The following is a 25,808-nucleotide window of genomic DNA, read 5'->3' on the forward strand; positions in this document are numbered from 1 at the left end:
TGCTACCAGGTGTTCATGGATGTGGGTTGCTAGTTGTCTGCCTGTTTGTCCCACGTAGTGTTTTGTGCAGTCTCTGCATGACATCTTGTAAACCATATTCATCCTGTCCATCGTATCCATTGGGCCTTTAACCCTGGTCAGTTGCTGCTGGCTTTTGTGCTGTTGTGATTCCTAGTGGACTGAATAGTCTGGCTGTCAGTTCTGAGGGTTTTTTTTATATATATATGGTATTGTGGCTATTGTTTTGGGTTTTGGTGTGCCCTGGTTGTGTTGTCTGTTGGTTAGGCATCTGTGGATGAAGCTGTGGGGGTATCCATTCCTGGTAAAGACCTTGTAGAGGTGTTCTTCTTCTTCCTTCTGCAGATCAGGTGTGCTGCAGTGTGTAGTGGCCCTTTTGAACAGGGTCCTAACGCACCTACTTTTGTGTGCATTGGGGGGGTTGCTGTGATAGATTAAGACTTGGGCAGTATGTGTGAATTCCCTGTATACTTTTGTTGGGGACTCACCGTTATTTTCTTTCCACCATCACAGCCAGGAATGGGAGTTTGTTGTTGTTTTCCTCCTCTCTTGTAAATTTGATCCCTGTGAGTATGGTGCTGATGAGCCAGTGGGTGTTCTCAATTTCTGTTCTTTTTATAATTACAAGAATATCGTCCATGTATCTGATCCAGAGCTTGGGTTGGATCTGTGGGAGGGCTGTTTGTTCCATTCTTTGCATGATTGCCTCAGCTATCAGTCCGGAGATGGGTGAGCCCATGGAAGTCCAGTTGATCTGCTCCTGTATCCTGCTGTTGAAAGCATAAGTTCAGTAGTTTGAGCATGCAGTGTTTGTTGATCTGTTCCTCGTCCTGTTGCTTGTTGTGTTCATCTAGTAGGTTGGATAGGGCTACCATGCAGAGACTGCACAAAACACTGCATTGGGACAAACAGGCAGACAACTGGCAACCCACATCCATGAACACCAGCTAGCAACTAAACGGCTCGACCAGATATCCTTGGTTTCAATGCACACAGACAAGAAAAAAAACACACTTTCAACTGGGACAACTCTACTATCATTGAACAATCCAAACAGAGGACAGCCAGGGAATTCTTGGAGGTTTGGCATTCGTCTGCAGACTCCATCAACAAACACATTGAATTAGACCTGATATCCGACAATTACAATGCACAATTAGAACCGGCACCTACTGGATGCAGCAAAAAAACAGGCCATATAAATTTGACCTGGCACAAGACAACAGTGCTTCACGGGAGGCACCACAGCACTGAAAATGTCACCTAGTAAGGGGATGAAATGTCTGCTATTAAACCTCTCATATCGGTGAACACACCAACATCTACTAGCAGCACCAGAGCTACGAACCTTCACTCAAACCCTGAGGCTGAGATTTATTTTAAATTTGCAATGGACTGTGTATATCCAAGAGAAAGGAAAATCGATCACAGATACGCGCATTATGGCTTTAACAACAGTATTTACTGCAAGATTATTCAGGTTTTAATTGATCCATTTGCCATTTTCAATCTGCTACATATTATATATAAATTTTTGAAGATTATCCACAAAGGTAAGTTAATTTGACTGTTGTAATGAGAGTCTATTACATGGAAAATATATATCTTTTTTATCGAACATAATGTCAGATAAAATAAATAATGTTTGTCTGTATTCAATTGCATTTTCTCCTGACATATGTTACTAGGAGGCATTTTTTTATATTATGTCATCAGCAAATTTAAAGATGAATGTTCATTAAGGGTCTCTGTGGAGTGACTAAAACATTGATGTGCTTAAAGTGTCAGATACTATACAAGATATCTATCTTATCATATTACATTGGTGTCTACTATTTATGAAGTAGCTATTATTTGAGATGAATAAGTTAGCATCAAGACTAAACATGAAAGCTTCCTGCAAATGGGTCACCTGTGTTTCAGTCATAATATTCCTGTCTGTGAATCAAAGAATTTTAGATTCAAGTTTATGTCCAGGACTTGAGAAGTGGCTGATATTCCAGTTTAATAACGAGTGCTGCACTGTTGAATTGGTGCTTTTTTGGATGAGGCATTAAAATAAATTCCTGTTTGCCCTCTCTGTTGGATGAAGAAATCCCACATTGAACTACATTGAAGCAGGCCAGGTGAGTTATCACATAACGAAAATCGAAAAAAAAAATAAGATTAGCTGGTTATTAATACACTTCTGTTTGTCAACATTTGAACACAAATTGAATTCTATGTTTCCTACATTATTACAGTGACTACATTCAAAAGTACTTCACTGTTTGCAAAGCATTTGAGGTGGAATCTTATTGGGCTCCAAGCAATGTGGGCCATTGAGAGATGAACGGTAGAATCAACAAATGTGTTTGCTGAGTGCATCTTCACATCAAGACCATCTTGGCACATCTTGTCTGGTTCTCTCAACTGGAGGGGCAAGAGTTTCATTAACCATCAGTAAGTTCCCAATTGAAGCTCATTATTGCTTGTGAAACACATTTTTAACAACCCAGCGTTCCAGAGTTGCAATATTACCAAATTTGTCATATAAACCAGCAATCTGGGAAACTTGACATGGAAACCAGAGCAGATTCTTTGTGAGTACAACTTGTCAATTGCTCCAGAAGGTCGACCATGCTGGGCACCAGGCACCAACATCATGAGCAAACTCCATGGGCACTAGCCACATGCACCCCACATCATGGACACTGGCACACTTGTGCCAGGCTCTATGCTTCCTCACAGCATGTGCCTGATCCACTAACAGGAAACTTCAATGATGTAACCTGAGAATGCACTGGCAACTGTCATTGTAATATGCTACAAAGACACTTTGCAGTCAAGGCCATGCATCCAACTCATGGACTGGACCAGGCTCCATCTACAGGCTCTTTAATCAGTGACATATCATTCACTCACTTTGACCCTACCTGGATGCTCACAGCATTTCTGTATTGCCTTGCATTTTTCCACATTATCGCCTCATTCAGAGGCACCATGCTCATATTAATTCTGTTTTGCCATGCCATTGCACGCAGGCCTGCCACCAGCAAGCTTGCCTGGTTAAAAGCAAGCCTGAATTCAGTCACTCAAGAAATCCTGGTACAGTACATTAAGAGTAATGTCCGACATCAGTCCAGACCTTCGTTAGGGCAGTAAGAGTCAAGCTCTCCTGCTGATCAAGGAAGAGGACCTGAATGACAGCACATTACCTGTTTTGGCTCCTTCTGTCCTATTGTGGGCTGTTTTCCTTCAGGCACAACAGGAAGGGAGATGAAAATGCGTGACAGAACTACTACTGTTGGTGCTGGTGGGAAGCTTCCCCAACAAGTGAGCAAACCCTGCAGACGGCATGGAGGAGTAGTGTTATTGTAGGTTGAGGTAGTTGGAAGTGAGGGATGAAGGTGTTGTATACATTTGTGAGAGTGATGGAATATGAACCTTGGTGGGAGGCGAGTCCCGTGGCAGAGATTGAGGGAGTGTGAGGTATTGGAAAGAAAATGGTGGCACTTATGCCAATGGAACGGAGAAGGACATTGGCTTTCTTTCTACAGTGCCAAACAGTCTTCCAGATGGCTTGAAAATGTTTTAATCTGGGTGGCAAACCCTGGAGCAAGCTGGCATGGTCTGAGGTCTTGACTTCCATTGCTGGTCTTTGGAAAACAGGAAATCCCACATGAACACCACTCAATCCAGCAGGAGCTCCAGGATAATGCCCACAAAGTGGGGCACTGATTTTTCCATCTGCCATGCCCAAGATAAAAGTTAGGAACTGGGTAGGGCAGCTCTAGGCTGACAGTGCTTTCCTGGGTACACAATGCCCTTTAAAGATGGTGCCTGCACCAGGGACGCCACTTAATTCCAGGATCCCCAGAGAGTGGCAAATTGGTTGGGAAATGGTGTGGTAAGGTGGGGCTGAATTTGAACCTGATACTTACAAAATATTTTGAAATGCCAGTTAATGTGTCAGGTTTTGATACATACACAGATGGAAAGTTTGCTCCACCTCAAGGCAAGAATCTTTCCACCAAACCCAACCCGACTCACACTCAGCCAAAAAGCTCTCAAATTCAGCCTTTGGTTCTTGTGAAAGTCATTCTCTTTTATACTTCTTAAAAATTATGACTGATGATGAAGGATCCCAGATTGTCAATAGTAATTGGACACAAGCAGAAACTTACTAACTAAAATGGTAATTTTAATCTGTTTATGTTTGATGGAATAACACTTTGCACCCAGATGTAACTGTATCAAGGATGGATAATACTGAAACGGGAATTGAAACAAATTATCGGAACTCAATGACACATTTCCCAATGAACTAGTATGGATTTTGCTCTGACATGTTTTCCTGCATGCTACTTGTTGTGTTCTTTATACGTGGAGTGAAACATTGTAATAAACAAAGTCAATTTATGCACTTGAGTTCTGAGATTATTTGCATTTCATAACATATCCAAGTTGTGTGATTTAATCTAATTTTCTTGTTCGTAGATTAGACACTCAAAATTTACCCTGGACAGATATTGGATGTAAACTAACTATACAAGCAATTAGAAAAATGATCCTAGGAAATATAACACGAGCACATCACAGAATGTGTAAATACAAATATTTCATGTGAAATGAACAAAAGAACAAAACCAAAAGTCACACACATGCATAACTTTCTTTCAAAATGAGAACCACTTGGAGAACTCACCTTATATTTTGTCACATCATGGGTTGCCACGCAGACACCCTTCATACAGAATTTTCCGTCTCCGCAGTTTGTTCCATCTGCCCATGGGAAGTGCCTTGTCTGGCACACTAGCTGTCCACGTGCCTTCCCAGTGCACCAGAGCTTTAGGCAAGGCTGCATGTAAGGGCACGGCTTGGAGTTAAACCCAAATGCCAGTTCGCACTGTCGGTTCAAGTTGTAGCTTTCTCCTGGTAAACTATCTGGTAATGTAATTGGTTTCATTGGCTCATCTAGTAGACAGTCACCTGTAGATGAAAGAGATTAGCCATTGATATACCATAGCCACATATTCTTAAACATGAAACTACATTTGGTCTTCTGTTCAGGAAGCTTCACTAAAACAATGTATTCAGTGCAATGACTCAGAGGGCTGGATCTTCTGGTGGTCTCACATTGAAAGCGCAACCTGCTACCTCTTCAATGTTCAGCTATCCGTTAACTGTACTATTAAGAATGGCAAGCGGGGGTCTGGAAACCACAGGCCTAATCTGAGATCTGACATATATCTTCAGCTGCATCAAGATGGGCACTGCCAAAGCACATCAGGTGAGTGTGAGTACATCTCAGTTGCCTGCATAGAATGCACAGAATATACGACAAAGCCTGTATCAGCGTGAGTGACAGGCAGGACTGCAGCCTTTCTTGCCAACAGCTGTGCTACTGGTGTTTGAAGCCTCATCAAAATGATAGTGCCATTGAAAAATAATCCCTAAATTGAAGTGTAAATAGACTAACTGGCTGTCTACCTCTGTGGTAGCCAACAACGGTCCTAATGCACCCCAGGAAATGCTTCTAGAACAGGAAATTCGCAAGTAGCTTGATGGGTGAAACTTCCCACCTATTTTTCTGGTACAATTCAACATCAACTCACGTCCAGAACTGGAGAAAATTCTCAGTATGTTCTGGCTGCAAATGTGGCATATTTTTCACCACAGAGAGCCAAGTCTGTTTTCTAACATGTTCTGCTCAACAGTTAAAGAAGCAGTACTTATTTAAGAAACATCTGGACCCAGTACATCAGCTAATTAGTTAAACTGTATATATTGCTCACGCAAATAAAACTCAGTACTGATTCAACATCAGTTACAACATTTTCATGGTGTACACTGTGTAATGCAAAAATTACATTTTTTAGTCTGCTTTAAGGGAATGAGAGCAAGTTGCTCAATTGCAAATATGGAATGAGTCATAAGTTATCATGTCAACTGGCCACAATCAAATCAGTGAACCTGTTACAGTCTGATATGATCATTACAATCTTCACCTTCTGTGCCATATGACTTCACAGATTTTTTTTTCCTCTCTGGTAACTTTAACATTATTTTGAGTTTTGTCTAAATCATACAATGGTTTGTGAAATGGAATTATTAACAAACCCATTCTTCAAACAATGTGATGATACATATCTGCCTCAAGTCTATAACCTGAACCATAATGTAATGGTTCACTGGCTTTGAAATTCTCAGTGCTACGTCTCAAGTTTAAATTAACATTCAAAATTAAGTCCAAATCAATGATCTGAATACAGGTATTTCATACACGCAAGGATCAAAGGATCCTACTGCACAGAAAGAAGTTACTTAGCTCACTCTGCCGGTGCCAAGTCTTTAAAAGAACTATGCTGTTAGCTCCACTCTCCTGCTCTTTCCCCAAAGCCCTGCAATTTGTTTTCCTTTTCACGTATTTAACCACTTCCCAACTCTCTCCAGAAGTTACCTTTCACTACCAAGCAGCATGTTCCAGATCACAATAACTCACTGCATTAAAACAGAATCTTCCCATCTTCCTTTGGGTTCTCTTGCTAATTATTCTAAATCAGTGTTCCCTGGTTACCAACCCACTTAAACAGTTTCTGCTTACTATTCTATTGAAGCACCTCACAATTTTGAACACTTCTGTTAAATCTTTCCTTAACCTTCCAAATTGATTCCCAATATCAGCGGGATTGTATTGAATGATGCAGAGGGCTTAATCAGTCATGTACTGCTAGCTCTTGTGTTTTCTAGTTTTCTTTGTGTTTTCCTCATATCCCTGGCATAATTTTGACAAATCTACAAACTCACTCCAAGTTCTTGATGTGTGCACTTACCAAAGTACACAACACTTTAGATGAAGCTGTTCTCACATTTTTTGTAAGTATTTGGCATACAAATGAAAATAAAATTATATTCCAAATGAGACTACGACAATGATATCCATTGTTAAGACAATGTAGGGAAAGCCTACAACTCTCACTGATCCAACATAAAAATGCTTCAATTATATTCAGAAGCTTCCCATCTTCAGAATAGTGTTTTTTTTGTCCCAAAACAGTCTCTGTTAGATTATGTATAATTTTCCCTTTAACTTTAAAGTAAAACTTGTCAATGTTTGATTTCACTAAAAGTTTTGCTTTGTGGACCATAATTTTTTTTTAAATCCTGTTTTCTGATCCAAAGAACACAGCTGCACTAATCCTTACAGATGAGCAATTGCACCATGTGGGATCTCAAATCAATTAATCTTTTAAACTAGTTGGCTTTTTAGATTTCAAAATTCGACCGCTGCCCATGTAAAGCAGCTTGAACAGAACCACTGAACTCTGTCAGGCTCAATCTGTCCTAAAACTATTAACTCAGCAAATATTTCATGAGAAATAACAGGATTAACGATATTGTTTCATGTGATTATTGTCAGGCACACAATAATAACTGCTGTTATTAGGGGCTCTTGTGGTACAGTGGTAGTGTCCCTCCCTCTAGACTAGGTGATCTAGGTTCAAGTCCCACCTGCTCCAGAGATGTGTGATAACATCTCTGAACAGGCTGATTCTGGGAGAAAAAAAAAGATTAAATGCAACAAAAAAGTGTTAACTGCTATTGCTCCATACTACAGATCATCAGTTGTTACCTTACAGCTTTTACTGCACTGATGTCTGATCAGTTTGTGTTTGTCACTCGTCATTCCACCAGTCATCATTGCCCTGATGAGCATGAAATGGTCAGTAGTCCTGTTCACACAGTTTTCTTTGTTTCCCTTATTTTCAACGGTAAGGATTTCTTTATCTGTGCTCCCACAAATACTCTACAGGCTATTTCTTAAACAAGAGTTAAAAGCAATTAAGATAGAGGATTGGCTGACTCACAAAAGGCAGACTGGGAAAAAATGGGTCTTTTTTCAGGAAGGGAGCCAATTACAAGTGGAGTTCCATTGGAGTCAGAGATGGGACCACAATTATTCACATTATACATTGATGATCTGGATGAAGGAACTGAGGGTGTTGTTGCTATGTTTGCAGATGTCACAAAGATAGGTAGAGGGACAGAATGTTTGACGTTGAGGAGGCAGGGAGCAATAGAAGGCCTCAGACAGGCTAGGAGAGTGGGCAACGAAATGGTAGATGGAATACAATATGGAAAAGTGTTAGGTTATGCACTTTAGTAGGAAGATTTGAGGCATAAACTATTTTCTAAATGGGGAAAGACTTCAAAAAGCTGAAGCACAATGGGACTTGGGAACCCTAGTTCAGGATTTTCTTGAGGTTAACATGCAGGTTCTGTTGGCAGCTAAAAAGGCAAATGCAATGTTCGCATTCATGTTGAGAGGGCTGGAACACAAGAGTGTGAATATACTGCTGAGGGTCTTTGAGGCTCTGGTCAGTCCACATTTGGAATATTGTCAGAGTTTTGGGCCCTTATCTAGGAAAGAGTGTGCTCGCCTTAGAGGAGATCCAGAGGAGGTTTACAAGAATGGCCCTGGAAATGAAGAGCATGTCATATGATGAGCAGTTGAGGACTCTGGGTCTATATTCAATGAAGTTTAGAAGGATCGGGGGTTCCCATTGGGATGAGGAAGAATTTCTTCAGACAGAGGGTGGTGAATCTATGGAATTCATTGCCGCGGGGGCTATAAAGACCAAGTCACTGAGTGTATTTAAGTCAAAGATAGACAGGATTTTGATTAGTAATTTAATCAAAGATTATGGGGAGAAGGCAAGAGAATGGGATTGAAAAGCATATCAGCCATGACTCAATGGCAGAGCAGTTTCAATGGGCTGAATGGCCTAATTCTGCCGGTCAGACAGTCTTTCTGGTCTAAAAATAAGATGACACGCCCTCTCTGATTCTCCAGTCAGGTGCCAAAATTATGTGAAATTATTTCTACATCTGCTGATATGTCTTTGTTTCTGTATCAATAAATGCATTCCATTTCAACATTACACATTCAAAATAATGGAAGAAATGCTAACCAAATGCTAAATTTATTACTAATTTAAGTAATTCAGTGTTCGATTCTTTCCCTACAAACACGGTTGGATTTATTCTACCTGCAAGACAGACACATTACAGATAAGAGGTAGTAGGAACTACAGATGCTGGAGAATCTGAGATAAGGTGTAGAGCTGGGTGAACACAGCAGGCCAAGCAGCATCATAGCAGCAGGAAGGCTGATGTTTCGAGCCTAGACGCTCCTTCAGAAAATTTTCTGAAGAATGGTCTAGGCCTGAAACGTCAGCCTTCCTGCTCCTCTGATGCTGCTTGGCCTGCTATGTTCATCCAGCTCTACACCTTGTTATCTCACATTACAGAAAAATATGTTTCCCCTAAAACACACATATCAAAAGAAACATTCAGCTCTTCTAACAACATTTGCAGCATTTGAAATGAGCCTGAGCAACCCTTTAGAAACTATGGATACTATAGCTACAGCATCCATGCATTTTGGACAAGAGCTTAATAAATTTGCACATTCGCACAACTAAGATTAAACTGGTTTTAATAAATTTACTCAACTCATTAACAAAATTAATGGAGACCAAAGTGTCTTGTAAAGCTGAGTTTTTCATATTTACTTTCTCTACATATTTAAAAGACAGTCATGTAAGATTTCATTGAGTCAGCAATTTCATACCACTCTTTAGATTATATTCTGAACTTGCCCATTACATTTAAGTCTCTGAAAATCATTCTACTAAATTTTTCTTTCGACATAAACTGGCCAATCACAAAAAAAGATGCATGATAAAATGTGTGTTCTCTATTCTAAGGTGCGTTTATCTACAAATAATGGTCACTAGGATCTATGTATTTTGGATATCTATCATGGCTGCTTCAAACTGACAAATTAGTCAGGTAACTTAGCCATCATATCCTGTTGACGTGGGTACTGATTGACAGTTGTTTAAGTCACAGGCCCTTATTAAAAACTGAAAATGCCAAAATAATATCAAATTGTGAACAGTTCTGAGCCTTTAGTGAAGTCTCCCCAGATTAGTTTTTTTTCTGTAGGGTCTTTTACAATTGCCAGAGATAGAGAAATTATTTTTGATCTTTCCGGATCATATGTTAACCTAAAGTCCAAAGTTTTTTTTACGCTTAGGGTGGTTCATGTGTGGGTTGGGCTGCCAGAGGTGGTAATGGATACAGGTATGGTTGCAGCATTTGAAAGACATTTGGATAGGTACACAAGTGGGGAAGGTTAGGAGCGATGTGGGTTGGGCACAGGCAAGTGGGACTGGTTCGGTTTGGGAGCATGGTTGGCATGGGCTGGTTGGACGGAAGGCTCTGTTTTAAGGTAAGAAGAGAAAAGATTTATAAGGGACCTGAGGAGCAACGTTTTCAAAGAGAGTTATTCGCATGTGGAATCAACTGCCACATGAAGTGGTAGGAACAGGTACAGTTACAACATTTAAAAGATATTTGGATAAATACATGAATAGAAAAGAAACTTGGTCGAAGTGGACGATTTGGACTGAAGGGTTTGTTTCCGTGCTGTATGATTCTATGGCTGCATAAATGGATATGATACCTTTTGATTCATTCCAGCCTTATTTTACTAAATTAACATATATATCTGGTGATTTATCTGCACAAATCAGTCTTAGAGAGTGTATGAAATTATCGTAATTCTGTGAGAAATTTCCAGCCAATGAACTGAAGACAAACATTATCAAATGGTATTTTTTATTTGAAATTGATAACATGTGCTTTATTACTTTGAATAGAAGCAATTATAGTCAAAAAGAGATAATTAAGATTACAGCAGTGAGAGTCATAACATTTCATAGAAAACACTGCTTTTCCCTCCCATGGAATTCCCTTATGCAATAGACCTTTCATTAACAGGCCTCCTGTAGAATGCAATTGGTTATTTACAAATGTATTGATTAATACAAATTTATCAGTGATTCTGCTGACTTGAGGTAGTAACCCATTTAAATAAGCACTAATAAAGGGTCACCTATTTCAGATCATTTTTAAGCACTGCTCCTAGCCCATTACAAGTTCAACAACTCACCTTATATGTTAAATTTCCACTCAATGATCATGTAGTATGATTAAAATACACTGTGATCAGTTTTTGTTTTTGCGTCTCTCCAGTGAGTTTATTGTTTTGTTGTGGGAAACATCTTTGGCAACTTTGCAAGTACAATGGCTCAGCCCATGAAAAACAACTTAACAATTTAACTGCACTGTACTTGACGAAATTCTGATGAGAATAGAAAGTGGATTATTTATACAATTTTCTTTTAAATTCACACTACCTTTGCCTTGCAGTAATAAGTTCCTGCTTACCATGTCCACTATCCAAGAAGTCTGTGATGACTGCTGCACTGCACACTGACCACGGTTTAGAGCGGTCAATGTGTATGAGGGTTGGTGACATCATGTGATTGTCCTTCAACTTTCCAAACACATTTTCACATGCCTTGACGTTGTCATGTGGCATATTAAATACATGGCCTAAAAGCAATGACAAAGAAATTTTCAATTAAAATGCAGTTGCAAGAAGCCTGTCAGTTACTGGGGATCATTTAGGATAATCTAATTCACTTAACCAGTTTTCTATCAAAAGATAATAAAATGTGAGGCTGGATGAACACAGCAGGCCAAGCAGCATCTCAGGAGCACAAAAGCTGACGTTTCGGGCCTAGACCCTTCATCAGCAAAAGACACAGCTTCACTTAATGGAACTAATTCAATTACAGACTGCTCGTCACAGAACTATGTCAGGTCCATTTATTTCTCAACTGTGTGATCAATAATTTTCAATGATCAACTTATAATGCCAAATGAGTAGATAATCAACTGTTGGAATCCTCCCACAAAAGTTATCAATATAGCTATCCAAATGTTTTGTGCAGATGCCAGCTTCTTCTGAATCAAGCCTATTCAGCATGATACCTCAACATGGGCATTTTGCTATCATTTGTAACAGTCTCCAGTCATACAGCACAGCTGCAATAAAGATACCTTCGGGCATCTTTCCAGGAACTTAAGGATGTAATGCCAACTGGTGCCTGGCAGTGACTGAGTGCATTCACCAGATCTGGACAGTTCACTGACTAATTAGCAAAAGTCTCAAGACAATTTATTGTAATGTTGAATGGCAGATAGCTGGTAAACAACAATGTCTCTGGATTATCAATTCTTCCTTTTGTTTATTTTCTTGATTGCAACAAATATCATGTAAACATCAGTCGCTTCACTCTGTTTCTTAAAGTTGGATCCATTTCCTCCTTAGATTTATTATGCCTTATTACAAGAATTAGATAAAGTTTGTGTTCAATAAAGTGTAGCAGAATGTTTTCATGACATTTACAAAACATGCTTGGTCATATTTAACCTGGGCAGAATATCAGCATGATGACTGATATTGTAGTACATTGTGCAATATGCTAATAAATAAAGCAAAAGTAGGGAGAAAATGCAGAAAGGCACAATATATATTGCTATATCTAAATGTAGTTTATACCTAGTTCGTGGGCAGTGGTAAAGGCTGATGGGAGTCCATCGTCTTCAATGACGGAACAGCTTCGCTTTGGGTCACACATTGTTCCGACGTCAGCCATTCCTAACGTGTCACAAGTCTGTGCACCGCACAAATCCTACAAATAAGAAAAACACGTACCATCATAAAAGAAGTGATGTATTCATCGTGTAATGTTAACCAGAAATGGACAGATTAAGCATTAAAAGTAAAGCGTAATTGCAATTATGTTTAAAGCTCCACAGAACTGCTAATGATGGTCAGTTTAAAAGTACAGTTGAGGGGTCCTCACTGTTGTGAAATCACAGAATATTTTTCACTTAAGGTATAGCCTTTCCAGGTGCACATCATTCATGTCTGACAAGCTGGATAAATCATTCAGCACAGCGTTTATCATTGCCAGAAGATTACTTTTCAACATTTTATTGGAAATGTCACAATTGGGAGGCCAGCCAGCATACAATGAGTTTTGTTTCCAAAATGCAATTTCTAAGTAATTTTGCTTAAATAAAGTCACCAAAATAAATTTGCCAGCTGAATATGGAAATAAGACTGTGATTGAAAAGAGTCTTATAACAGCCATTTGTCAAACAGTCACATTATGCTACACATAACTACAGAAATATAGTTCTTATACATGCTGAATGTAAAAATAAGATTGAGTGCCTGATGAAGAACTGAAAATGTTTGTTTTAGCTTTTAGTAGTGTAATAGGCTTCACAGCAATAATTGTGATTTTATTACTTTCCTTTTATGATACTTAAGTATAAAGTCTTTATTTCCCTAACTGATTCCATACTGGAAGGAAATTATAGTCTTCCCACATTGCAGTGTAAATGACAAGGGATCCTAGTTTTAAAGCATGAAGAAAGCTTGGATCCCTTGTCAGGTCCCCTGTCAATTCCTGAAAGAATGCAGTATATATTTTGTCTTCAGTAAACCTGACTCAGCCCTTTCTCCACTTGCAACAGTGGGAGAAATGTTTCCCATTACATCTCACTGCGTTTGATTACAATAAGAATATATTCCACTGCAATGGAAAAATCCTGCACCCCACTGCACACCCTCCCAACTTCACTTTCCTTTCCCAAACCCGCCCAACCACTTCGTTCTCTGAGGAGATTACATTTTTTAAAACATGCCAACCATTACAACACATGAAGACATTTTGCACAGATCAACACCATCAATTATATGTATGTTCCAGACTGACACCATGTGATATTCGGAATAATTATGTTTTGACATTAGTATATCTTGAACAGTATGTTCAGTAGATTGTGTTTAACTGAAATGTCACTGTTACTTGGATACTGTAAACATGTGCACTCCTGTAAACTGTTCTGGCAAATGGTTTATTACTGTAGTTTCAACATACAGAAGACAGCAATGCTAGAAGAAGCCAAAAATGCAGTAAGATTTACCAGTTGAACTGTCTGCATCCCTGCTGATTCTTTTCCCAACAACAATAATTGCAGTGGTTCATTTTAATAATTTGATTTAAATCAGCTGTAAATTAAGAGGATAAAAATTCACATTCACAGCTGAATCATCACCTAGAATTAAGATAATGCAGAAGGTGGATGACTGACATATGGGTATTGTAGCTTGTACATTGTTAATCGCTTATGTCTGTTTTAAGGTATTAATGATTGCATGGTTCATCCATCTCAAGGCTGTGCAAAGAGAGAGGGAGAGACATCAGGGCTGGGAAGTCAATTAGTGTGTGGTAATAGGCTGTGCTGGAGATGTGGCCTTTTTTTTATCTTTCTTCATTCAAGCATAGATATTCCTACTGTTGCGTCTCACTTCTAAAAAGTTGTACATCCCAATTTAGTAAAAGAGTAATTTAACTTTTAAATTGAATGGCAAATATGCTTTTTTTTGCAGTGTGATAAAAGCAAAGAATCCCACTCTCTTTTCCCTTTGTGGTTGCTGTCTGATCTATTGCAGGTTTGTAGTATTTTTACAATTTATGTCAGATTGACAGCATAGTTTTTTTATATAATCTGTGCATAAAAATTAAAGATACACTTTCACACAATTTGTCATAGGTCTGAATAATCTCCTGGTATCCTCAGTTACTTAACCGTTTATAACTACTCTAAGTAATATTAGAGGTCACTCCTGGTTTGTGTTACTGTGAGATTTGTGGCTCAGGTTCCATTCTGCCCATTAGACAGATGGTATCCCTGTCTCTGCTGGTACTTTGTGACGCATAATTGTTCCCCTTTACTTGTGACTGCTATCTGATTCCAGTAGCTTTCTGCTAATTCCTTTATTTACACTACTTTACATAATACTGTTCTCTTTAAGTATATCTCTCACTATTACAAAATATTCCATCCTTTCATTGCAACATGCCTGCTGTTGACAGGCTGAGATAGACATATTTCTAATCAATAAGGTAATCAAGGATTATGGGATAAAATTTGAAAGTGGAGTTGAATGTTATCAGATCAGCCATGATTGAACAACAGGACTGATTCAATGGGCTGAAAACTTACTTCAGTTCCTATATTTAATAGTCTTATGTCGTTGATATCACTCTTACATCGTTATATACATCACCATCTTAAATCCTATCCATTATCATTTTACCACTGAACTGCCTTGGCAATTCTGAAAAGGTTGTGTGACATCCCTGGTAATGAAGTGGTAAGGTACGGGTCTTCATATCCTACAAGCATTTGTGAAAGGAGGTATTAAAAAATACACATGGTTTTCCTTGTTGGGCATATCAGAAGCGAATCTCAGAGAACAAAGGGTAAAATGAAAATAGTGACTGCAATTGGATATCAGGAAATACATCATGTGCCAGTAGTGGGTTCAGGGCCATGGCTAAATGCAACGTTTTGATGTCACTGTGTTAAGGATATAATTGATTAGTTGAAACCTGATGAGATGGCTGAAAGGCAGATGTGGAAAAAGCAAATCGTAGTCTACCAGTATTCAAGCTGGTGGGAAACAGACCTGAAAATGACCTTTGACATCAGGGAGCTCTGCAGGTGATTAATTGGACATATCCAATACTGAAACCATTTGTCACAGAACATTATGTGCCCACAGAGACTAGTAAGAGTTAAAAGGGAATGAACTGACAGATAAGACTCGAAGATGGTATCAATACTCTCCCTGTATTTTAGCTTTACAAGAATTTAAGATCATGTTGTTCTGTCCATATAAACCAAACTTAAATGGTCCCTTGAGTCAGATCTGTTTCATGATCCTCTAGTATATATGTTCATTAAAAATATTAGACAGAAATGTTGCTCAAAGGCAACAGAATCCAAATAGCAACAAAGGCCTAGAAATCATGTTTTTACCAGAGGTATGATGCATATACATTTTTGAATTGTTTGTCATGATTCTTTAAACCATTCTGGAACATTCTTTGCAAACACAAGAGAAAGATCGCAACTGGCTGAGATTTAAACTGATTGTTTATTATTAAAGAAAAGCACAGCCACTTATGACTGTATCATGATCCACTCAGATAAAATGCACTTCAATTGTGCAAGAAAGCAATAATGAGAGACAAAGGCTTGGTGGATATATTCAGAACCACCAATGGTGTTGTAGTACAATCATATTGTCTAGGAAGCTAATATTCCCCAGAGAGATAAAGGAATCATGACTACTACGGGGAGAGAATTTTTAATCAATCTGTCACATTTTGCCTGCTGCTCTTACCCACATCTATCATGCCCATAACTAAGACATCCATAGTACAAACTCCAATAAGATTACTGCCAGTGCTACTGCTCATTAAAAAAGGAAGGGACGTAGAAGGATGGAGGTTGCCTTTAATATTTATAGTGAAGTTATAGATCCAACTGTTAAGGACACAGTAGTAACTTCATGCAATTAACTAATGGAAGAGGTCTCTCATATTAAATCTAAAGATTTGAATTGGCTGTTTCTTTCAGTTTTCTGTGATTATTAACAGCTCCAAATACTGAACTTTGGAAGGAAACAGTTACATATTCAGTTACTCAAACCTATTGAACTCATCCAGAAATCAATTGCTCAAGTTAAAAATAAAGCACCTTTCAATCAATTGTACACTACCAAGGAAATCTGGATCCAGTCCAAGTGTTTTTAAGTGGTATGCATTCAAATTCCTTATAATGGAGAATTCTGCCATTGTACAAGAAACTGAACCCTGAATGATCAATCCAATTAAATTTAAAGTAGCTCAGGTTTCCTCCATAGACAAATGCCCATCACTATGATCTGCAACATGTTAACCTCCTAGGAAATTCATTGTCTAAAGCGCGTTGAAAGGAAATTTGATGCTTCCTATGTACAGATAATTTCTCCAGACTCAGGCCTTGTCACCGTCATCAATAAGCTATGCCAATAAAATTAGTATTGTTAACTTTGACCAAGGTCACTGAAATTTAAACCAGCAAATCAAATTGTTAAACCAAACTTCTGACTGTGATGCAACAGAATTTGGATAACAACAATTTTTCTACCTTCATGCTGGCTACTGAAAAGCAATAATTTGATTTATAAACTCTCAAATAAGATTGATTTTTGTACTTTGAAATTGATAGTCAACTATGTACAAATGTTGGAAATGTATGCAATTTCTCCTGCGTTTTTCTCTAAGCTTTTGAAGGTGTTGAATAGTGCTGGATATTACTCAGCAGGCAATGAGTGCCAACTATAACTCTATCATTGAAATAAAAAAAATACAAGGATGTGCTGAACTTTGATCTCTCTGGATAGAGAATGCTCAACACACCAACCACTCCATCTAACTCAACAAGATCCCAGAATGAACCTGGCCTTGCCTTGCTCTGTATGGTGAGGTATCATTCTGGTGATGGGTTCAACAATCTTATTAGAAGATGAGCTTCAGATGGGTGTCATGGACCATTTTAGCCAGGGCAGACAGCTAGCTCTGGAGCACAAAATCTACAGAAATGCTTCAATACTATGTCAACAAGCTCTGCAGCATTTGCCATGTTCAGAACATTGGGTAGTTTACTGATATACTGTGGAATTAATCAAAATTGGCTGAAGATCGAGGTCAGTAGTGCTTGGGAATTTCAGGGAGTCCCTCATTTGGTTATCACTGATGCTGTTAGGTTATTTCTTGCATCTGTGTTGGATGCAACATTTTGGTAGGTATCTGGTCATATAACAGTCTCCAAACTCCAAAGACAGTTAGGTTCAAAAGTTCTGACTTGAAGATGTGCTCCATTGCTAATATGTTGCCTTTCTGAATCGTTCCAACATGTGAACTGCAGCAGCATACCAAAGAGAAAGTCAGAGGGAAGGAGAAAGAAGTCAGAAGTTTAGGGGAGGGGAGGGGAGAGATAAAACCAGAGATAAGGAGGGAGTAAGAGAAAGGTGGAGAAAGGGGGGATAGAAAGTCAGAGACAGAAAACAGACAGATATGAAAACAGGCATAAAGACATATTTCTTTCTTATTTGAAAGCTAAACTGAATATTTTAGTTTCATTGTTTTATTCCCATTTTTGGTATTACAAACTTCCGTCTCTGCTATCTACATAAAAGAGACAGAACACATTGGAGATGAACAGCAATTGTGCAGTAAGGCTGTTATCACCTTCTCATTGCAATCACAGGCCATGATTAGTTGGGTTCAAGCTATTTGTTTTTGGAATATTGTGTTCTGTTTTTATGTCTCTTTAGATGGACAGATGACAAGATTTCAAGTTATTTCCTTCCAGCCTTGGCTGTAGAAGTCAGTTGCTGTTCTTTAATGTACTGTTAAGTGTTAAAATCATATTATTTTTCATTGATATGATGGTGGAAATCGAACCATAGGAAGCAAATAGATCTCTAGTCCATTGTGGGACTCTGAAGATGTGACTTTCATCTTAGCACCTCATTTTTACCAAATGTTGCAATGTCACTGATATTCTTAATATGAATGACAATGATCACACATTTCTTAAATTAGTTGAAAGACTCTTCTGGACAGTAGAAGTGTCTTAATGAAATTATAAGCAAATTCCCCCCAGGAATAAAAACGATATTCCTAAATTAATGAAGATTGATGATAATTTATCAAAAATTGAATTTAGTTAATACAGAACCACAGAATTGTTAAGAGGCAGAAGATGGCCATTCTGCCCACCATGTATGCACTGGCTTCCTGAGCATTTTCACTTCTGCCTTTTCCCCACATTGTTTCTACTACAATAATCTTTCGATTCCCTCTTGAATGCATTGATTGAATGTGCCTCCACCATACTTCTAAGCAGTGCACTCCAGACCTGAATCGCTCCCTGTTTGAAAAGGTTTTACCTGCTTTGCATTTGCTTCTTTTTCAAAACACTTTCAACCTGTGCACTCAGGTTCTTGGTCTTTCTAAAGGTGGGAACAATCTTCCCTTTGTACTCGGTCTAGACCTCACATGATTCTGAAATCTTCTATCAAATTTCCTCTCAGGATTCACCTTTTCAAGAAAACCAGCCCCAACTTCTCCAATCTTTCCTCATCACTGAAGTTTGTCATCTCTAGAACCATTCTCGGAAACCTCTTCCGAAGTCACTCCATTGCATTCAGTCTTCCCAAATGGTGGCACCCAGTGCTGACACAATCCTCAAGTTGAGGTCCATACCCTACATGTTCAGCAAAACTCTTCTACTCTAACCACCTACAAATGAAGCTTAAAATACACTATGACTCATTTTCGGTTCTCTCCACCTGCCCTACCAACTTTAATGATTCATACACATGTATACCTTGGTTGTTCTGCTCCTGCACATGCTTTAGAATTGTCCATTTTACTTTTATTATTGTCTGCCTGCATTTCTTTTGAACAAAACTGTATGGCCTCACACTTCTCTGCATTGCATTTCATCTGCCTGCTCCACCAACTTGTAAATGTCATTTTGAAATTCTGTACTGTCCTCCACTCACTTCGCAATTCTTTCAAGTTTTACGTCATTTTCAAAATTTGAAACTGAAACCAAGATTCCGATTATGTATATTAGGAAAAGCAAGGGTCATAATACTGACCACTGGGGAACTCCACTGCAAATTTTCATCCACCCTGAAAATATCCATTAACCATTATTCTCTGTCTCCTAATATTCGGACAATTGTGTATCTATGTTGCTAATGTCCCTTTTAATCTATCACCTATCACTTTCCTCAGAAGTCCATTATTTAGTGCTGTATTAATGCCTTTTGGAAGTCCAAGTATACTGCCTAACAGCCTTGCCCTCATCAACTCTGATAATTTCTTCAAAAGACTTCAGCAAATTAGTTTGACATGATGTTCCCTTAACAAATTTATATCAATTCTTCTGAATACAACTATTAATTCGATCCCATAACATATTTTTGAACAAGGGTATAATATTTCTAATTCCGTAGTCCTACAGCAACACTTCCAAATCTAGGGAAGATTGAAAAAAAAATTACCAATGGTGCTGAAATTTCGACTCTCCCTTCCTTCAGTATTCTTGGAAGCACCTCATCTGCCCTCTCTACCTTAGTCAGTTAAAGAGTCGACAGCTTCTGCAATACTTCCTTGTTATCAATTTTAAGTACTAGTACCGACTAAGTTGCCTCCTTCGTCAAATTGAGTTAACCTACATTCATCTCAGAAGTAGAACAGATACAAAGCATTCATTTAACACTTGGGCCACATTTTTTGCCTCCATGTGTGAGTTCTGTTTTTAGCCCCCAAACAGTCCTACTATTTTTTTCCCTCCCTTTTGCTGTTGAATGTTTGTAACAACACACTTCTGATGATTAAATTTAGATAAAAGTTTACATCTGATTACAGAAATTGTGAGCATTTACACCCGCTCAACTCATGACACCACACCATGTCAAGCAATTTTGCTCTAAACAAAAAAAAAGACGAACCAAGGATGCTGGAAATTAGTAACAAAAACAGAAGTTGTTGGAAAAACTCAGCAGGTCTGGCAGCATCTGTGGAGGGAAAAAAATATTTTGGCCTGACCTATTTGAAAAAAATCTTTCAATATATTTATGTTGCAAAGTTTTGTCAGGAAAATGAAGCAATATACAGAAACTTTTAAAAATTGTGAATTTCATGTGATTAAATGAAAATTGAAATGTATAAAATTTGGGGAAGACTTAACAAGGGTAATGCTGACAGTTGGTTTTCCCTGGCTGACAAGTCTGTATCAAGAAGTCTTAGGAGAGTCTCCGAAGAAAGGGCAATTTATGTTACAATTCAGTTATTGTCTTATTGATAATGTTGGCGCAGAACTGAAACATTGCTAAAAAGTGACAAACTTTGGCATCTTTTTGTTTCACACTCATTATGTCTCAGGCACAAGAAGCCAAATTTAGAACAAACTATCAATTTATGCAGCGGGAAGAAAAATGGTTGAGCCATGATTGGTGTGGAAATGCAACAGGAACGACTTCACTGTTTCCCTCAGTTAGCTGATTAAACTCAGACTTTAATGAATTGTAGAGCAAGCTCGAGGAGTCTACTCCTCCACTTATATCATATGTACTTATGTTAAACAATAGATAGATGATTTTGATACATCCATGTGATTAGAGCCATCCTATAAAGGCGATACAATTTGCTCTAAAATGTCAGCCATAACCCTCCCACTGAATGATTGACTTATAGAAGTAACATGAAGATTGTTCACAAAGCTTGAATCCACATGGTAAAATATGTTTGAGGCTCCAAATATCGAGTTATAAGCTTATAAAAGACTGGTATATGTTCTGGCACTGTACCAGATCTCAAATAATTACTGGCTTAGCAACATGCATTTAAGAGGATTGTAGGCAGCCTGTTTTAACTCTGTGATGTTAAATTGGCCAAACTATTGATATCCTTCCAATGTCCGAAATTATATTACATTTAAGAGTTTAGGAAGCTGAGGAAATAATGAGAAAGGTCAAACTCAATGCTGTTCATAGAATCATTGAGTCACACAGCATGGAAACTGACCCTTCCAACCAAGGGTCTAACATAATCCCAAACTAAACTAGTGCCACCTGCCAACTCCTGGCTCACATCCCTTCAAACCTTTTCTATTCATGTGTCCATCCAAATGTTTTTAAAATGTTGTAATTGCATACCATTTAGTCTGGTGGTTCATTCCACACATGAACCAAGCCCTGCGTAAAAAAACTGCCTCATGTCTTTTTTACTGTTTTCACTATTTTTCACATCATGCCAGTATCAAAGTAGTGAGTGCAGTATAACAGCTACACGGTTGACAATCACACTTTGTGAATATATAAAAGTGTTTTGGAATACATTGTATGTCAAATGTGTGTTTTGGTGGTGGTGGTGGGTGTTGGTTAGATCATTTGCCAATGAATAATGATGCTAACAGTGTAGATTCAAATCCTGCACTGGCTGGGGTTACCATGAAAGACTCTCCTTCTCAAATCCTACCCTGCCCTGAAACATGGTGACCCTCAGGTTAAATCACCACCAGTTGTCTCTATTTAATGAGGGAGTAGCCCTCTGTCTGGTAACTTTGCCATTAAATCAAAGAACCACAAAGTTATCTCCAGGTCATTTTCACAAATCAGGTCACTAATACTATAGTATTAACAGTGAAAAAAATAAATATGTAGTAGCTTTGATAATTACACTGGAGTGCCATCCTTTCTTACATAATGTGCACATAAAAAGGATGTACCAATCACAGTTGCAACAAAATTAATTATATATATTTTTACCACCTCCAATGTATTCGCAACTGATGTTAAAAGCCCCACAGAAGGAAAGTTTGCAATATCATAACAACAACTAAAATTTTAATAGAATTCTTTTTAACATGAGAAATATCCTAAGGTGCTTAACAAAAGTAAATATCAGACAACATCAAGGTACATAAGAGGGTGTTAATGCAGTTGGGCAAATGCTTGGTCAAATAAGCAGAGATTTCTCAGGTTGTGAAGCTGGAGAAGGTTAGACAGATAGGAAGGAACAAGGTAATGAATGGATTTGTAAACAAGGGTGAGATTTTAAAATTAAAATGATACTTAACCAGGAGCCAATGTAAGTCAAAAAGAACAAGGAGGCTGGATGGACTTGGCTCAAGTTAAGATGCATGCCACAGGAATTTGTATTCAGATGATTACTGTAATAATAATTAACTTCGGAAACCATTATCAAACATGATGCTGAAGCAAAGTGCCATCGGAGAGACAGTGCTACGCAGCATTCTTACCAGGCAAAGAATCGTCACTGGCTCCACAAGAAACTCGGGGCAAAGTTTAAGGTCAAGAAGTTTCTGTCCAGTAACAGGTCAAGGGTCCAAACCAGGAGGAATGTTAACACAGGCAACCTGGCCATTTTATGGGAAGAAACTTGAGTGGAAATAGGGAACATCTATTTCACAAAATATGCTAACTATAACCTGGCGTTGTATTTTGTTGCTTTATTGTCGGCCAGTCAGCAAAAACAAAATATGTTCTCTTTGGTTCACAGCAAATATACAAGATGTATTTGTTGTGTTTCGTTTATTTCATTTTAATGTTACATTTGGAGCCAATACCATGATTTGTGAATCTACATTTGACATTACATGCATTTAAGTAAGGAACCTTGATTTGATATGAGTAGCTTTGATTTTAAGTAGTGACTTCCAGGACAATATCTACTGCTCAAAATGAGATATTCTTTTGGGCCAACTAATGGTATCTTTATAACTCTGTAAATTGACAATGAGTCCACAATTCTTACAACTTTAGCTCCTTTAATAAATTTCTAGTGCTGCCCTTTTTGTTCTGCACTCCAGATAAAAGCTTTCTCTGCACTGCATCTCCTCAGTGGGGTGGAGAACTCTGAGACCCATGCAATAAATTCAGATCAAGGATATCTGCATTTACTTTGAAGTGCACACATTAGCAGAGTCAGGAGAGCAGACGTGCTGTCCCCTTATGGATTCTGGAGGTCAGAATGTGTGTTAACCTACTGTGATCACTCAAAGACTCCCAATGGGTCTGAATATCTTCCCATGAACAAAACACACTGCTGATTGAATTTAATTGCTCAAGCCAATTACAGCCTTCTTGGTGCAACTTGGAAGTAACACCATCCGACAAATGAAATATATAGTGTGGCAAAGGTTTTCCTGAGTCAAAATGCAACATTACACCAACTGAACATGTGTATGTTGCCATATACTGCTGCACAAAAGTCACATTTTGCCACATTATGGGTAGGATGAAGTGATTCTGAAGCTGTGCCACAGGTACTATGACTTCTCAGACCCTTATTATGTTACTTTCAACCTCACAGAATATAAAATCAACTAATTTGAACATTTTGTGGTATTCCTGGCAAAAATTGAAAAATAAATTCTGGCAATGACAGAAGATCAATAGTTGCATGATGCCAGCGGCAATTTGCTAATTTTAACCCAGCCATAAAAAAAAACTAAAATGAAAAAAGTACACACAAAATTCTGGAGATACTTGGCAGGTCTGGCAGCAGCAGTCGAGAGAGAAACAGTTAACATTTTGAGTCAGAACGAAGAATGAAGAAAAGTCATGCTGGATAATGATTTTCTACAGATGCTGCCAGGCCTGTTGAGTTTCTCAAGCATTTCATGTGTTGTTTCAGATTTTCAGTATCTGTAGTATTTTGCTTTTATTTGAGATTTTATATGCTAAGTTCCAAGACCAAGCCAACGATTTGGCATATTCTGTTTTTTTTGTTCTGAAGTGCCCACCAATGTCAATTCCACATGTCCAAGAGTGTTGTGTTGTCTGGTAGCATTGTGGAGTGGTATTCCTCAGTTTAAATAAGTAAATAAACCAGGGCCATCAATGAAACTTGTACACAGCCAGTGTGCAGGCTTCCATTAATCATCACATTACAGGCCTCCAGTCTGCATGTCCAATTATATGGATGCTAGCATCCAACCTCCTGCATATTTTCCATGTTTTCAAAGCATTGTGAGCCTTAGCACTTTTGGCCATGATCCTTCTTCAAAATCACTGTAAAGTGTGCTGGACTGATGGCCAGGTTGATAGCTTAATAACTCATGGAGTGAAATGGTAGTATTGGTATTCAGCCACACCACAGATTTAAATTTTCTATATTTAGCGCTTGCTTCCAGAGCTTCGATTAAGACAGAGCTTCCTCTAGCAGTGTGATGGTACAGTAATATAGACAGGGTGTAAGCATACATCCTGACATAAGCTGAAAAAACTACACCACTATGCCAGTTGCACCAATGTGAAAAAATTCATGCAGCTCTTCAACATCCACCCTGTCTAAACAAAAGATAAATTGCACCAATTTCCCTGTAAATGATGGAACTTTTGTTAATTGCTAAGTGAGGGGCACTTTCGTGTATCAATTTCAAAAGAGTGATTGTCTCTCAGAACACTCTCACTTTGCCAGAGAAGCTAGAAAATGAGTTATCTAGTTAAGTTACAGTTGAAGGTCGAACCACATTTTGAAGAACCTCTTAAAACCAAAGCAACTGACCCTGCTGGACATAAAACTGTTAACCATAACTGAACATTAAACATTAAAAAAGGAGCCCTGGCTGTGGAAGTGCAAGTTAAGAGTTGTACCGTATTACAATTTCCAGGTTTCAATATTTTAATAGAAACACTTAATGTATTCTTTTGTCTAATACTTTACCTTTCTAAATAAGAAGAATTTGACATTAATGTGTTAAGCATGGCAATATCACACAAGGTAAATTCAGGCTCCTGCCGGTGCTCAAATAGAAATTAAACACTTTGTGAATGGAGTTTCCATTGATCTTTGACACATGTTCCACAGCACCTGACTGATTCAAGACTGGAAAATTAATGTTCAGAGCTTCACCATAATGAGTTGCTCTCTTTGCATGTAACAGAAGTGCAATTTATTTTAGTTACACATGAAGTGAATTGGGAGATTGCCATTTTCCATCATGAGCTAAATTCCACTATGTCAGAATTCATTGTAATTCTATTCTACTGTACGAGGAAACTAAAGCATTGGGTTTGTGGTTATCTTTAGATTAAAATGCTTCCCTTTGATTTATCTTTTCCTTTGTGCCCATCTGGTTATGGTGCCATAAATAAATGTGGAACAGATAACAAATACAGAGTTTGGAAAATGCCCCCCTTCTGCCCACAGTGGGTAAGAAGTGAACAGGACACCATGTCACCTGAACAAACACAGCATGAGGAGGCATGACCCATCTTGAGACTCAGGCCTCACACGAATGTAATAATTGGCCACTCGGTTAAGGGAGGACAGGGAATTGGACCAATTATTCGGCGAAGTTCATCAGCAGACCAAGAGAGGGAAAAGGAGCCAAACCCTGATATGGTGGAATAAACACAAAGAACTGTGAATGCT

The 25,808-nt window shown here is 38.4% G+C and overlaps 1 protein-coding gene across 1 annotated transcript in view; it reads right to left on the minus strand.

Annotated features, from left to right (window-relative positions):
- LOC125466917 (A disintegrin and metalloproteinase with thrombospondin motifs 15-like) overlaps positions 1 to 25,808 on the minus strand; it is a 50,846-nt gene that overhangs the window by 14,738 nt on the left and 10,300 nt on the right. Inside the window, exons 3-5 of the mRNA XM_048562084.2 lie at positions 12,479 to 12,611; positions 11,299 to 11,466; positions 4,706 to 4,989 (exon numbers count right to left, since the gene is read on the minus strand). Coding sequence (XP_048418041.2) covers positions 4,706 to 4,989; positions 11,299 to 11,466; positions 12,479 to 12,611 — 585 coding nt within the window. The remainder of the gene's footprint in view (positions 1 to 4,705; positions 4,990 to 11,298; positions 11,467 to 12,478; positions 12,612 to 25,808) is intronic.

This window comes from Stegostoma tigrinum, chromosome 32 (assembly GCF_030684315.1).
Source record: "Stegostoma tigrinum isolate sSteTig4 chromosome 32, sSteTig4.hap1, whole genome shotgun sequence".
NCBI classification, from domain to species: domain Eukaryota; kingdom Metazoa; phylum Chordata; class Chondrichthyes; order Orectolobiformes; family Stegostomatidae; genus Stegostoma; species Stegostoma tigrinum.